This window comes from Oncorhynchus clarkii, chromosome 17 (assembly GCF_045791955.1).
Source record: "Oncorhynchus clarkii lewisi isolate Uvic-CL-2024 chromosome 17, UVic_Ocla_1.0, whole genome shotgun sequence".
Lineage (NCBI taxonomy): Eukaryota > Metazoa > Chordata > Actinopteri > Salmoniformes > Salmonidae > Oncorhynchus > Oncorhynchus clarkii.
In genome coordinates this window covers 18,119,211-18,136,288 of record NC_092163.1, presented here as the reverse complement: position 1 = coordinate 18,136,288, position 17,078 = coordinate 18,119,211, and the positions used below count along the sequence as shown (strand labels likewise).

At 43.6% G+C, this 17,078-nt stretch overlaps 1 protein-coding gene across 1 annotated transcript; it reads right to left on the bottom strand.

The window, feature by feature from the left end:
• Positions 1-5,263: 5,263 nt before the first annotated feature.
• Positions 5,264-9,332, bottom strand: LOC139370433 (keratin, type I cytoskeletal 13-like). Its single transcript, XM_071109908.1, has 8 exons — positions 8,606-9,332; positions 8,041-8,123; positions 7,730-7,886; positions 7,403-7,564; positions 7,079-7,204; positions 5,878-6,098; positions 5,706-5,719; positions 5,264-5,606 (listed from the first exon to the last, which is right to left on the bottom strand). Exons 1-8 carry the CDS (start codon positions 9,116-9,118, stop codon positions 5,557-5,559), a joined length of 1,326 nt encoding a protein of 441 aa, XP_070966009.1. The 5' UTR covers positions 9,119-9,332; the 3' UTR covers positions 5,264-5,556.
• Positions 9,333-17,078: the final 7,746 nt, after the last annotated feature.

Here is a 17,078-nt window from a genome sequence, read left to right as displayed (position 1 = left end):
CGCTCTCTGTCTCACGCTCATTGTAATGGAGAGAATCAAACACTGGATGTCAGTGTGGTAACACCGTGGTACACCAAAATCCTTATCTGAATCAGTGAATGTGTTAGTCACTAAGACCAACACCAGTGAATTTTGGAATTGTAAACATGCCAGAATGAAAGCACACTATAGAAAAGTAGCTAGTTTGTCAAAGTCCAACTGGTCAGGTAAGTGCACTAGACTTTTACAAAAGCATTCAAAGTTTGAATTGAGTCGTACCTTCACTTGCAGTGCCAACTTGATTGGAAAATGTGCCTCACAGCTCACATTCCTTTCTGACAGTTACTGTAGCAGTGTTATTCAATACTCTCGCTACATCACTGTTAGGTAACTTGCTATATAGGCCTACCATTATTTGTACCACATTTGGTTGAACCAAACAAATATCAATGTTTAAGGTGTGACAAGTATGTTGCATTGTGTACACCGTGCGGTTCCCTGTGGGGAATGCCTGTTTATGGGCATATGAAGGCAAATGACTTTCCACTAACTATAACAGACATATTAATGAAGAACAAATCAAGACTACTGTATACTTATCATCTTCCACTTTGTTACACGCTTATCTATATGTCACACCTGTTTACGATTTACTGTATTAGTCCAGATGAGATGGACATTTGTCTTCTGCTTCTTCCCCATCCCCTCCGGCACACACACACACACACACACACACACACACACACACACACACACACACACACACACACACACACACACACACACACACACATATACACACACACACACACACATATACACACACACACACACACACACACACACACACACACACACACACACACACACACACACACACACACACACACACACACACACACACACACACACATACACACACACATACACACACACACACACACACACAAACACACATTAGGTTGGAGAGCCTGGAGCAGAGGGCATCCACAGTGCAGTGCCCAATGAGCAGTTTAGGGGGTTAAGTTCCTTGGTCAAGGGAACATTACATGTTAATGCAACAACAGAATGAAGACTAAATATCCTGGATGGCTTTGCTTTTTGATTATCTCGCCACCAAGAGAGATACATTATCTTATTTTATTAAGGATGTCATAATGTGTCTTCCTTCCACTATTTGTACAGCAGCTGTGTATAATCACGGCGGTTAGCTAAATGATGGTAAGCTGTGATTGTTTTGTCTTTCTTGACCCCACGTACATCTCACAGCAGTGTAGTAGCTACTGTCAGTAGCATATAGCTGATAAGAACAGGCTGTGGTTGACACTGAGAACCAGTCTGACTGTTGCCTAAATCAACTGGCTGGCCCCTTACCAGCCTCCATTCCTGATGTGTTGTCAACTTTCTCCACTGCAACAACACCCCTTCATAATAGTTGTGAAACAAACTGCTCCCTTGTCATGACAGTTATTGCGGCACATTTTTTATGGTTGTATGATGAATCACGCTATGATAAACGAGGAGAGAGATGTGGTGTGATGTCAGTGGCCGTCTATCTCAATGACACAACAGGGATGCTAGCACTGGCACATTTATGATAGTGTTTGATCCCATGGCACTGTGTGCAGACCCAAGTCAGAGCCGCGCTGTTGAAATTCACATCCAGCTAGTGCTTGGCTATCTTGCATTGCCCTTGGAGATGCCCCAGTTCCACTGAGACCTGCATTCCAGTCGTTGTTTTGACTTTCACAGACAGTTATTGATGCCAATCATGCCATGCTGTGTCTGAAACTCTGGGCAGAGGTCAAGGGTTTTCTCCTCTCCTTGTCTATTCAGCAAAGTTAGAATACGCTAACATGAGCGCTATGAGTAGAATTCGTCACCTATGAGAAATGTTTCTTCTCTCACCTCACACAAGTCCCAAGCCAGATACATTTCTACAGACTTTTTGGGATGAGGAGGAGAATATGTTCAACTTACTTTTGATACTAATCTGAACTTTGTACGGTACTGTAACAAGAAAGCACAATTTCTTCTAGGGATGTTTCAAACAAGTGTGTTTCATGATCGCTCTCATATTTATGATCAAAGTATCATGAGCAGAAATTCCACTGCGCAAAAACTGCTTGAATTCATGTACTGTATGTTGACAAACAAATGTTAATCAAAATTGGATTTTGAACTGACGTCTGTGCACAGTGGGATGTGATGTAAGGGAGCTGGTAATTATTCCTTCAAATTAAATTAGATGAGATGTTATTACAGTCCAAGCCATGTATAAGATGTACAGTTGAAGTCGGAAGTTTACATACACTTAGGTTGGAGTCATTAAAACACGTTTTCCAACCACTCCATAAATTTCTTGTTAACAAACTATAGTTTTGGCAAGTCGGTTAGGACATCTACTTTGTTCATGACACAAGTAATTTTACAAACAATTGTTTACAGACATATTGTTTCACTTATAATTCACTGTATCGCAATTCCAGTGGGACAGAAGTTTACATACACTAAGTTGACTGTGCCTTTAAACAGGCTTAGAAAATTCCAGAAAATGATGTTATGGCTTTAGAAGCTTCTGATAGGCTAATGACATAATTTGAGTCAATTTGAGGTGTACCTGTGGATGTATTTCAAGGTCTACCTTCAAACTCAGTGCCTCTTTGCTTGACATCATGGAAAAATCAAAATAAATCAGCCAAGACCTCAGAAAAAAATTGTTGACCTCCACAAGTCTAATCCATACTTGGGAGCAATTTCCAAATGCCTGAAGGTACTACGTTCATCTGTACAAACAATAGTCCGCAAGTATAAACACCATAGGACCACGCTGCCGTCATACTGCTCAGGAAGGAGACACGTTCTGTCTCCTAGAGATGAACGTACTTTGGTGCTAAAAGTGCAAATCAATCCCAGAACAACAGCAAAGGACATTGTGAAGATAACTGAGGAACTCAGAAAGGAAGAAGCCAAAGCTCCAAAACCGCTATAAAAAAGCCAGACAACAGTTTGCAACTGCACATGGGGACAAAGATCATACTTTTTGGAGAAATGTCCTCTGGTCTGATGAAACAAAAATAGAACTGTTTGGCCATAATGACCATCGTTATGTTTGGAGGAAAAAGGGGGAGGTTTGCAAGCCGAAGAACACCATCCCAACCGTGTAGCACGGGGGTGGCAGCATTGTGTTGTGGGGTTGCTTTGCTGCAGGAGGGACTGGTGCACTTCACAAAATAAATGGCATCATGAGGAGGAAAATTATGTGGATATATTGAAGCAACATCTCAAGACATCAGTCAGGAAGTTAAAGCTTGGTTACAAATGGGTCTTCCAAATGGACAATACTTCCAAAATTGTGGCAAAATGGCTTAAGGACAACAAAGTCAAGGTATTGGAGTGGCCATCACAAAGCCCTGACCTCAATCCCATAGAAAATGTGTGGGCAGAACTGAAAAAGCACGTGCGAGCAAGGAGGCCTACAAACCTGACTCAGTTACACCAGCCCTGTCAGGAGGAATGGGCCAAAATTCACCCAACCTATTGTGGGAAGCTTGTGTAAGGCTAGCATTTTTTTTTATACCCAAGTTAAACAATTTAAAGGCAAGTAGTATTCTACCAAATACTAATTGAGTGTATGTAAACTTTTGACCCACTAGGAATGTGATGAAATAATTCAAATCTGACATAAATCATTCTCTCTATTATTATTCTGATATTTCACATTCTTAAAATAAAGTGGTGATCCTATTTGACCTAAGACAGGGAATTTTCACTAGGATTAAATGTCAGGAATTGTGAAAAACTGAGTTTAAAATTTATTTGGCTAAGGTGTATGTAAACTTCCGACTTCAACTGTATTGTGTGGATTGACAAGGAAATGGTCCGGAACTGATAAACATTGAATTGTCAATAGAAAATACCAACCACATCAGTTCCAGGCATCTGCCAGGTGATCAAAAGAAACCAATTGTGGTTGCAGCTTTACAGCTGTAAACAATGTCACCAAAAGTTGCTGTCACTCCCCCACAAGACTCAAGCCTTGGTTTCTGTAACCAAGGCAGCAATTACAGTGTTTTAACAGTCTGTGTATACAACAGGAAAATATGACATATGATGAGAGCAGTTAAACATTTCATTTGACCACAATGTAAGCTAGGTGGTTATCCATCCCTTCTATGAACTCAGCCCTATTCTACAAGCAAGAGCAGTGTGTGTGTGTGTGTCGGGGGAGACGACAACAGCAGACTCACCAATATAACAGCAATAGCAATAATAAGAACAGCCATTTTAAAGGACATTATTTAGAACCCGGCCTGACTATGCATTTTTTATTCATGTATTGTGTGTGTGTGCGCGCATATTTGGTGTGTTTTGCGCAAGGATGTGTGTATGCGTGTGTCTGTGAGTGATTGCGTATTTCAAACATGGTCCCCTTGCAGGAACTGCAGTTTCTAAATGTCCTTTTGATTCTGCTCCAATATCAACATTAGTCATCTCAGTATTCCACTGGAGAACTTTCGCAATTCTCATTTATGCATAGCATAGACAGATACACCTGTCAAGCATAAACATAAAATGTGTGTTCACACAGAAACAGACACAGGCAAGTACACACCCCTTGTGTGCCCCCCCCCTCACTTCTGTACCCGTTCCACTCTACTCAATCAGAGTTCCACCGAGAGCAAAGTGCAACACAGATACCAACCCTGTCAACAAAGACTTTCTTTGTTCAGCCGGTCACAATTTGCCTCCTCAGTCAATGTTTTTCCACTTGTCTCTAGGCAACAATGCCGCTTGGTGAGTAGGAAACTCGGCATGTTGTGACACTGTGTCGAAATGCTAAAGTATGTCTGAGGGCATAGATTAGTTGTCCAGTTGGGTGTGTCCCGACTCACTTTTGAGGAGTCATTTTACCACACCCAGGGTCATGTACTCCGTTCCGTGGTCACGGATCCTGCTCCCTGCTCCTTTCTCCATTCAGTGGTGTTTGAGTACATAAGCTGCAAGGCACACAATACCTTCAGTAACCTTCAATGTCTCTCTCTCACATGTTCTGTTTTCCACAGTTGAGTTTTCAGCCATTGTCCACGACATCCTGACAACCTCCTGACAACCCCATTGTTATATCTAACACAGAGCCCAGAGAGTATTATTTGGTTGTCATGCTTTTCAGTAAATACAGGCAACAGATGGGGTGGGGGGGGAGGACAATACAGGCTTATGATAGTCAACTTTTCCAAAAGCTGTCTACCTTATTGGAATAATTTCAGCCACACAATAGCGATTCATATTCACCAGAACATTTATTTTCAGAAACAGGATGGTCACACACACTTTGATAGCAAAAATGGTTCATTATTCCTACTTTCTCATCCTGGAACTCCAGTAAGGCTTCCTATGATTGGCAGATATCTTAAAGACAGGTATATTATTGACCTATCAGGATGAGAGGCATTGCAGTTTTAACGGTACTTCTCAGGTATTTTATTTGACCTCTCTTAGTTGTAACAATGTGTGGTGTTTGTGGGTGTTGGTGTGTTTCTGATAATATTATGCACTGCCAGTAGAGATGGACACCTAGCTGGAAGAGCGCACTGTGGAGGTTGTAACTGTGGTTTTCGATCCCCCTGCAGAAAGAAAATGAGTTACAACATGCTGATAACCTACTATTACAACCATCATATATTATCATTATAAAGCCATTATATAAAATAGATGATATTTACCTGAGCCAACAGTTCTGAAAAGACGGATGGTGAAAAAAATTTAGTAGGAGTCGGTAGCCATTTTGTATCTGTCTGAATGACTAATAATAATAACTATGAGTAATATGATTATTTGGGCCGTGTTAAGTGTATGGACGTTTATGGGCATTTCCAATAGATTTTCAGGGTTTACCTGGACTCCTCCCCTTCCAGGAGGCCCCTGTAGGTGGCGATCTCCTGCTCCAGACGGGACTTGATGTCCAGCAGCATCTTGTAATCGTGGCCCTGCGTCTCGATGCTCTGGCGCACCCTGTTTAGCTCCTGTTCCAGCATGTCGATCTGGTTCTGGTACCCCGAGAGCATGGCGCTGTAGCGGCCGTCTGTCTCTCTCAGTGTGTTCTCAAGAGCTGCTTTCTGTGTGGCGACAGAGGTGATACAGGGTCAGTAACAGGAAATTATGAAAATTATGAAAATACAACTCAAACCAGCCATAGTTATTGCACTTAATCAACTTTGATAAGCAAATGTCATCAAACGTCTTCTAATAAACCATACCAAGACTATGTTGAGTGAAACAAATATGCCGGCTCCACCAAGCACAGCAAGGTCACTTCTTGAGGTGCTTATTTTAAATGAGATACTGAATTCTATGTATTCCCAAAAAATAAAAAAGGAATGGCAGCAGATATTTATTTTCTTTTAATGGCCTTTAGTGGGGGATGACGGCTCATAATAACGACTGGAACGGAGCTAACGGAATGGCTTCAAACACATAGAAACCATGTGTTTGATACCACTCCACTGATTCCTCTCCAGCCATTACCACGAGCCCATCCTCCCCAATTAAGGTGCCACCAGCCTCCTGTGCTTTAGACCGACATGGAATGTTGCCTTGTTACTGCAGCGGGATGGATTGAGATAGCTTTACTGAGTTTGATAAGCCCCAGCTAAGTTTCCATGGGAGTTAGGCTCTGGCTCTGTCACCTCTGCATTCCTCTGGACACACTCATACTCTTTGCTGTCTTCCAGAGAGGGTGCAGATGCCCGCAAAAAGCAAAAAACCTCTTCATAACCCTAACATCCCCTTGTCCACTAATCCCACCCCTTTTAGCCTTTTCCTACTGCTTTCCCATTCCCCCTCTCCTACTCCATCCCTCTCCAAGCCCTCCCCTTTCTTCCCTCCCTTTTATCTCGTCAGTCCCTTTCAACCATGTCTGTCTCGCTCTTTCCCTCTGCTGAAAGAGAGAAACTAAACTCCAGAGGATTGATAAAGAAAATGGTGAAGTCAAATGTCTACTGTCAAATGTTGACTGTTGCCAAAAGTGGCATAAAGTTGTGTAAGTTATGGCCCATAAACTGTGGTCCGTTGCTAGACGTTAGTGATTCTGGCTCACCATGCTGAGCTGTGACTGCAGCTCGATCTCCAGGCCCTGCATGGTGCGTCTCAGGTCGTTGATCTCCGTTTTGGTCGTCTGGATGATCTCTGTGCTGGTGGCCACCTCCTTGGACAGGTTGGCTGACTGAAACACAAACAAACCAGGGCCGCCATTTTAATCCCACTGTAGCTCACTCTCCTGAAGAATTGAAACCACCATCTTCTAAATGATTACAGTTAATGACGGCCAGTTACATATTTGGGTTTTGAAGATTTAATTTCAAAAGATTAGTGTGGTAGACAGTTGGGGAATTTTAGTGAGGTGTGCCATGGCAACGGTTACCTTGTCATTGAACCATGCCTCCTGGTCGCGACGGTGTTTGTCGATGATGCCCTCGTACTGGGTGCGGATCTCCTCCATTGTCCTGGACATGTCCTGCTGGGGCGCTGCGTCCACCTCCACGTTCACTGTGCCGGTGAGTTGAGCACGCATGGCTGCCAGCTCCTGTGGAATCATGGGAAATGGAGTCACTCTCATCCCTCTTACTTTCTATCCAAATTTTAAAAACAATCCCCACCACTAACTTTCTCCTCTCTATTGTCACTGGGGTGTGTTCATATTGAATAACATCTCATTACTGCAATGGAAAAAAGGGAATTGCCCCCACACCTCTATGTGGTTCTTCTTGAGGTAGGCCAGCTCATCCTGCAGACTCTCGATCTGCATCTCCAGGTCGGCCTTGGTCAGAGTGGTCTGGTCCAGCAGGCGACGCAGGTTGGCGATGTCAGCCTCCACCGACTGGCGCATCATCAGCTCATGCTCGAACCTGATTGGTCGGGAGAAAGTGAGGAAGTTATCATGAGACATTTGAATCCAAACCTGTAGATAAGACCTATTGAGTGATGATTTGCTTGTTTGCCTCTAATAACCTAGTGTTGTAAAAGCTGATACTATGGAGCTGATTGAGGAAGTGCCCTTACTTGGTCTGGAAGTCATCAGCAGCCAGTTTAGAGTTGTCAATCTGCAGCAGGATGTTGGCGTTGTTGCATGTGGCACCGTTGATCTAAAAGAAAACATGAAAGACTTTCAGTGTTCACCATGGTTGAGTCGCAGTTAGTCAACTTGGAAGCTGATAGTATTTTAATACGCTGTTGCGTCTGTCCCAAAGCTTGTTGAATACACATTCCAGGAGTTATAGCATGAAACCTAAACATGAATCTAGCAGAAAAAGCCATCTGTATCAGCTCCTGGAATGACCTTGTCACCTTCATGCTTGAGATGTAATTAATTTGCTTCATTTGTTTAATTAATAGACATCATCTATAAATGTCAGTGACAGCTCATTTTCTGTATAACCCTCTGAACTCTGATTAAAAACCATAAGTCATTCCTGAAGTATACTTTATGAATTTTGTGTTTCTTATTCCTACATACTGTAAGCTGATTGTAGTTTCCATGGTAGCCTGTCAACACTGCATACTTAACACTGCAAGGTACGAAATGATGGATTTGAACAGGCCATAGTAGACGAGGTCAGCACACTACCTTGTCCTTCAGGTCGTTGATGATGGCCCAGTATTTGCTGTAGTCCCTCTCAGCGGCAGGCCCTTTCTTCTCATAATACTCTCTGATCTGAATCTCCAACTTGGAGTTGGCCTCCTCCAGCGAGCGCACCTTATCCAGGTAGGTGGACAGGCGGTCGTTCAGGTTCTGCATGGTGGCCTTCTCGTTCAGGTGGATGGCGCCGCCGTCCAGGGCGCTGGACAGGTTGAAGCCGCCACCACCGCCGGATCCATAGCCTCCACCACCGGATCCATAGCCTCCACCACCGGATCCATAGCCGCCACCGAAGCCGGCCCCGCCGCCATACCCAGAGGAGACTGAGCGGACGGAGGAAGAGGAGATCCGGGTGCCACCGCCGGAACCACCTCCGTACACGCTGAAGGCCTTGGGGGCGCTGGACACGTAGCCGACCCGGCTTGACATGATGTTGGAGCCCCCAGAGAAGTTCATGGGGCCACCGCCGCCGCTGGAGCTCTTGTATGAGTAGTAAGACATGCTGACTTGCTGGCTGCTGTAGGTCAGTGGAGTGGCGACGAGAGGAGAGAGGACCGTTGTAGAGCTGGAGCCTCCAGGAGTGTGGAGTTGGACAGAGGGAGGCTGGCTCCTGATATAGTCTGAGCCCTGGGGCGGGCCTCGTGGAGGTGGGACAGGAGGACAAAACAGGGAACGGTCAGGGGGAGGAGAGGGTGACTTTACAACACTCTCCAACAGCCTTGGCACCGCCACAGTCTGTTTGCCTTTAAGGACCAGCGTTCAGTTTCCACCCCTGTGAGGAAACTGAAATGGAATGCCTGTGTGTGTGTGGGGGAGGGAGTGTGTGTGTGTGTGGTGTGTGTGTGCGAGAGGGGGTGAGTGTGTGTTATTTGCCAGTCGTTAGGTATACATGGTTGAAGTATGCCTTTTTTCCAAGCTAAAGTAAAGTGTTACCTGCCACACCTAAAGTAAACATCTTATTACAGGATAAGTGCTAAGCATACTATATCTATCATTAAAACTGTGGGTGTCTTTCATTAAAGAAATGAAATGTAGTGAAACCGTTAAATGGTTATTCCAAGTTACCTATACTGGTACATGAACTGCGTAGATATTTCAACGTAATCAGCTGAAGACCATTTTGTTTATTCGTCAACGAGTGATGAAATGCATTTCAGAGGTGTGAACATACTGTATATCAAAAATGTGGATTTTATAAAGAAGCAATGAATCTACCCAGAAAGTGTTGCCATGCAGTCAATTACTATTGAGCACTTTCTTGATTGAAACATAATTTATATAGTAGAAAACATGACTGTATGAAGACCCCCAGACCTCTGTTGTTTTCCATACATACGCCCATGGACACAGCCCATTGTTCTCCTTCTACTCCAAACATCCCCTTCAGCCCCATGGGCCGTGTCCTGTGTCTTTGTGTGTTAACGTGCAGTGTGCTAGTGTGTGTTAGTGTGTATTGTGCTGGTGTGTGTGTGTTAGACTGTAGTGTGTTATTGTTTATGTGTGTCTGTTAGAGTATAGTGTGTGTGTGTGTGTGTGTGTGTGTGTGTGTGTGTGTGTGTGTGTGTGTGTGTGTGTGTGTGTGTGTGTGTGTTCTGTGTTAGTGAACTGAGAATCCCAGTGTGGATGAAGTATGTTGTTTTTGGTCGGGTTGAGGTAGAGTGTATGAAGGATGAAGGATGATGAGGGAGAGAGAGCCTCAGGGGGGGCTGTGACTGTGTGTGAGATCAGTCTTGGACACTGGCCCGCTCCCACTCACATCTGGTATCAGCTGCTGAGAAACAGGGAGCAAGGAGGGGAATGGAGCCTCATACCTCAAACAATCTCTGATAGGGTTGTGCCTGAGTTGGAGGGGGAGGGGAACGCCTTAAATTTTTCTTCATACATGTGAGAGATGTTAGTAAATTTGAGGGGAAACAACTCCCTGAATGCAAACGAAGAAGAATTGCACGCAAAACTTTGTTACAGAATAATCCAACAATCCATACAGCAGTATACCCACTTTAGACATTGTGAAGGCTGTGCAAGCTGTGAAGTGTACGATTAGTTTTAATCTACAGTAGAAATTGAAACATCTCCAATGTAATTTTGTATTCAAAACATCTCCAATGTAATTGTGTATTAATTCATTCCTTGAATTGCCGTGAATCTTCTGTATTCATTGGATTAAAACAAATACAGAATATAGAACCCTGGTTCTAGAAGTCGCTCCGGTTCATGAAAGTTTTCTACTCTTGCACAACCCGGTGGATGAAAGTACCTGGCCTTGGCACAGGTGGTGAGAAGTGGGCATAGCGGGCAGATACCGGGCCGGTGAGTCTGTCTGGAGCAGCAGAAGGATGCGGTCACTGACTCACACAGACACTTCAACAACCAACCCATTGTACCGTGTCACGTCGGAGCTTGCAACCTGTAAAAATCAACAACGTGACTTAGGCTCACGTCTGGGTGCCTGTTTTCACTTGCACCAAAATAATAATTCACCTTTACAGAGGTGAACGGAAAACCTTCTCTACTGTGTAGATTGTCTGTTTGCCTGCCGTAAAGATACTGTAGAGATTGTTATGAATATATGCTGAGTCTCAATCCTAAATTGACAAGACAATAAGGGGATATTTGCTGATGAAAAGCAGGTGATATAACAGTCGCAAAAGGTGTGGCTGACCTATCTGAACTCTACAATGCGACTCTCTCTTTGAAGTATATGGCAGCTACTGTAACTATGGTGCTACTACGAATGGAATAACAACCCCAAAGAGATCCTTAGGTATCGGGCATAAAACTGAATGAGGGTCCATTTATTTCACAATGCATTGAAACCCTGTGCCTTTTCTGTGTGTTTAGGTGCAGCTAAAAACTGGAGATATCCTATCCTTGCACGTATTTATAACAAGCTGTAGGGTGAGCAATAATTTCACTGTATTTTTCAATCCTCAATCCAACTCTCATATCTTCACTGCTGTAATATCTATAACTTAACTGAAGCCTGTAACTGCGTATAACTCAGCTATCACTAAACTCTTTTTTTTTTTTAAATCTACGTAGAAGCCTTTTTGAGTTCCATGTAGAACCCAAAAGAGTTCTACCTGGAACCAAAAAAGGTTCTACATGGAACCAAAAAGGGTTATCCTATGGGGAAAGCCTAAGAACCCCTTTCGAAATATTTTTTTCTAAGAGTGTATGTTTATGATGCTTTATGCAAAAGACTAAGGGCTCTATTCAGTCTGTATTGCTGAAGCTTTACAGATTGAGCAATAGAAATGTTAAGGTCATTTCAGATTGAGCCGACATATGCAGTGTTTACCGTGAATGCAGTCTCGGCTAAAAAGCATGAACATTTCCTTTCAATTAGAATCGCGCAGTAAAGCTGAATTGCTGCGATGCAGATTGAATAGAGCCCTCCACCTAGTCTGAATTGACTCAACTTGCCTTGTCTAGAACTAAGCTCTTGACGTTTGTCTAAGGTGCACTCAAGTCTGGCTTTGTCTGAAAGGGGTTTAAATCAAATGAGTTTAAGCCGTAGCTAAGAATGAGTCACTGTAGAAACACTACCCCACCCATGCACTCTCTTTCTTTCCCCATCCCCCACTCTCTCCCCAGCCCTACAGCTTAGTTAAACACAGGGATAGAAAGGGAAGATAAGAACTCTTGAGAAATGGACTACCTTTGGCATGGGTGTTTTCTGAGGGAATGAATTTGGGCCAAGAAACTTACTGTTGGCATGACAACAAATACAAGGCAGATTGTCTCGTGCTTTTTTCATGGTTTACACTTGTTGGTAGTGTTACGGTCTAAAGATCAATAGGTTTTACTAGTTGGTAAAAAAAAACATATAAAAACTGATTCAAATTACCTCAATTACCCTCAATGGGGTCCATGGAATCTGAGAAATGCATTTATAGTGAATCAAAATGTAAATGTTGGTATGAGACACTTTCCTTGTACTTCAATAGCCATTATCAAGGATACCTCACTGATTTATAAATATCCTAAATCAGATTATAGAAGAGGCCATGGTTGAAAAATGATGGAGAGTTGGAAGGGGGATTGGCTTTGGTCTATACAGAAACTGAACAAGAACAGGTGGCTGAGTCTTCTCTGGTCTCTACTCCTCCCGTTACGGGGTCTGAGACGCCGAAGCTTCCCACCATTAGCTCTGACAAATTGAAAACTCTAGTCATTGGCGACTCCATTACCCGCAGTATTAGACTTAAAACGAATCATCCGGCGATCATACACTGTTTACCGGGGGGCAGGGCTACCGACGTTAAGGCTAATCTGAAGATGGTGCTGGCTAAAGCTAAAACTGGCGAGTGTAGAGAGTATAGAGATATTGTTATCCACGTCGGCACCAACGATGTTAGGATGAAACAGTCAGAGATCACCAAGCGCAACATAGCTTCTGCGTGTAAATCAGCTAGAAAGATGTGTCGGCATCGAGTAATTGTCTCTGGCCCCCTCCCAGTTAGGGGGAGTGATGAGCTCTACAGCAGAGTCTCACAACTCAATCGCTGGTTGAAAACTGTTTTCTGCCCCTCCCAAAAGATAGAATTTGTAGATAATTGGCCCTCTTTCTGGGACTCACCCACAAACAGGACCAAGCCTGACCTGCTGAGGAGTGACGGACTCCATCCTAGCTGGAGGGGTGCTCTCATTTTATCTACCAACATAGACAGGGCTCTAACTCCTCTAGCTCCACAATGAAATAGGGTGCAGGCCAGGCAGCAGGCTGTTAGCCAGCCTGCCAGCATAGTGGAGTCTGCCACTAGCACAGTCAGTGTAGTCAGCTCAGCTATCACCATTGAGACCGTGTCTGTGCCTCGACCTAGGTTGGGCAAAACTAAACATGGCGGTGTTCGCCTTAGCAATCTCACTAGGATAAAGACCACCTCCATTCCTGTCATTATTGAAAGAGATCATGATACCTCACATCTCAAAATAGGGCTACTTAATGTTAGATCCCTTACTTCAAAGGCAATTATAGTCAATGAACTAATCACTGATCATAATCTTGATGTGATTGGCCTGACTGAAACATGGCTTAAGCCTGATGAATTTACTGTGTTAAATGAGGCCTCACCTCCTGGCTACACTAGTGACCATATCCCCCGTGCATCCCGCAAAGGCGGAGGTGTTGCTAACATTTACGATAGCAAATTTCAATTTACAAAAAAAAAAATGACGTTTTCGTCTTTTGAGCTTCTAGTCATGAAATCTATGCAGCCTACTCAATCACTTTTTATAGCTACTGTTTACAGGCCTCCTGGGCCATATACAGCGTTCCTCACTGAGTTCCCTGAATTCCTATCGGACCTTGTAGTCATAGCGGATAATATTCTAATCTTTGGTGACTTTAATATTCACATGGAAAAGTCCACAGACCCACTCCAAAAGGCTTTCGGAGCCATCATCGACTCAGTGGGTTTTGTCCAACATGTCTCTGGACCCACTCACTGTCACAGTCATACGCTGGACCTAGTTTTGTCCCATGAAATAAATGTTGTGGATCTTAATGTTTTTCCTCATAATCCTGGACTATCGGACCACCATTTTATTACGTTTGCAATTGCAACAAATAATCTGCTCAGACCCCAACCAAGGATCATCAAAAGTCGTGCTATAAATTCACAGACAACACAAAGATTCCTTGATGTCCTTCCAGATTCCCTCTGTCTACCCAAGGACGCCAGAGGACAAAAATCAGTTAACCACCTAACTGAGGAACTCAACTTAACCTTGCGCAATACCCTAGATGCAGTTGCACCCCTAAAAACTAAAAACATTTCTCATAAGAAACTAGCTCCCTGGTACACAGAAAATACCCGAGCTCTGAAGCAAGCTTCCAGAAAATTGGAACGGAAATGGCGCCACACCAAACTGGAAGTCTTCCGACTAGCTTGGAAAGACAGTACTGTGCAGTACCGAAGAGCCCTTACTGCTGCTCGATCATCCTATTTTTCTAACTTAATTGAGGAAAATAAGAACAATCCGAAATTCCTTTTTGATACTGTCGCAAAGCTAACTAAAAAGCAGTATTCCCCAAGAGAGGATGACTTTCACTTTAGCAGTGATAAATTCATGAACTTCTTTGAGGAAAAGATTATGATTATTAGAAAGCAAATTACGGACTCCTCCTTAAATCTGCGTATTCCTTCAAAGCTCAATTGTCCTGAGTCTGCACAACTCTGCCAGGACCTAGGATCAAGAGAGACGCTCAAGTGTTTTAGTACTATATCTCTTGACACAATGATGAAAATAATCATGGCCTCTAAACCTTCAAGCTGCATACTGGACCCTATTCCAACTAAACTACTGAAAGAGCTGCTTCCTGTGCTTGGCCCTCCTATGTTGAACATAATAAACGGCTCTCTATCCACCGGATGTGTACCAAACTCACTAAAAGTGGCAGTAATAAAGCCTCTCTTGAAAAAGCCAAACCTTGACCCAGAAAATATAAAAAACTATCGGCCTATATCGAATCTTCCAGTCCTCTCAAAAATTTTAGAAAAGGCTATTGCGCAACAACTCACTGCCTTCCTGAAGACAAACAATGTATACGAAATGCTTCAGTCTGGTTTTAGACCCCATCATAGCACTGAGACGGCACTTGTGAAGGTGGTAAATTACATTTTAATGGCATCGGACCGAGGCTCTGCATCTGTCCTCGTGCTCCTAGACCTTAGTGCTGCTTTTGATACCATCGATCACCACATTCTTTTGGAGAGATTGGAAACCCAAATTGGTCTACACGGACAAGTTCTGGCCTGGTTTAGATCTTATCTGTCACCTTATCTTATCAGTTTGTCTCTGTGAATGGTTTGTCCTCTGACAAATCAACTGTAAATTTCGGTGTTCCTCAAGGTTCCGTTTTAGGACCACTATTGTTTTCACTATATATTTTACCTCTTGGGGATGTTATTCGAAAACATAATGTTAACTTTCACTTCTATGCGGATGACACACAGCTGTACATTTCAATTAAACATGGTGAAGCCCCAAAATTGCCCTTGCTAGAAGAATGTGTTTCAGACATAAGGAAGTGGATGGCTGCAAACTTTCTACTTTTAAACTCGGACAAAACAGAGATGCTTGTTCTAGGTCCCAAGAAACAAAGAGATCTTCTGTTGAATCTGACAATTAATCTTAATGGTTGTACAGTCGTCTCAAATAAAACTGTGAAGGACCTCGGCGTTACTCTGGACCCTGATCTCTCTTTTGAAGAACATATCAAGACCATTTCAAGGACAGCTTTTTTCCATCTACGTAACATTGCCAAAATCAGAAACTTTCTGTCCAAAAATGATGCAGAAAAATTAATCCATGCTTTTGTCACTTCCAGGTTAGACTACTGCAATGCTCTACTTTCCGGCTATCCGGATAAAGCACTAAATAAACTTCAGTTAGTGCTAAATACGGCTGCTAGAATCCTGACTAGAACCAAAAAAATTGATCATATTACTCCAGTGCTAGCCTCTCTACACTGGCTTCCTGTCAAAGCAAGGGCTGATTTCAAGGTTTTACTGCTAACCTACAAAGCATTACATGGGCTTGCTCCTACCTATCTCTCTGATTTGGTCCTGCCGTACATACCTACGCGTACGCTACGGTCACAAGACGCAGGCCTCCTAATTGTCCCTAGAATTTTTAAGCAAACAGCTGGAGGCAGGGCTTTCTCCTATAGAGCTCCATTTTTATGGAACGGTCTGCCTACCCATGTCAGAGACGCAAACTCGGTCTCAACCTTTAAGTCTCTACTGAAGACTCATCTCTTCAGTGGGTCATATGATTGAGTGTAGTCTGGCCCAGGAGTGGGAGGGTGAACGGAAAGGCTCTGGAGCAACGAACCGCCCTTGCTGTCTCTGCCTGGCCGGTTCCCCTCTTTCCACTGGGATTCTCTGCCTCTAACCCTATTACAGGGGCTGAGTCACTGGCTTTACTGGGGCTCTCTCATGCCGTCCCTGGAGGGGGTGCGTCACCTGAGTGGGTTGAGTCACTGATGTGGTCATCCTGCCTGGGTTGGCCATGTTCTGTTATAATCTCCACCTGGCACAGCCAGAAGAGGACTGGCCACACCTCATAGCCTGGTTCCTCTCTAGGTTTCTTCCTAGGTTTTGGCCTTTCTAGGGAGTTTTTCCTAGCCACCGTGCTTCTACACCTGCATTGCTTGCTGTTTGGGGTTTTAGGCTGGGTTTCTGTACAGCACTTTGAGATATCAGCTGATGTACGAAGGGCTATATAAATAAATTTGATTTGATTTGATTTGAGGTGGCTGCATGTCCTCCACCAGCTCTCGTCCCTTTTTTGTAAGTAGGGATGTGGTTACTGTTGAATACCTCATCTATGATGTGAAATATTACCTTCGCTAGTTTGAACAACAAAAAGCTGGTCGAAGTTAGTTCTTCTCCGGAACAGCCCATAATTACCTTTACGGAAAAACAGGCTTCTGGGAAACAGTTGTGCCAAA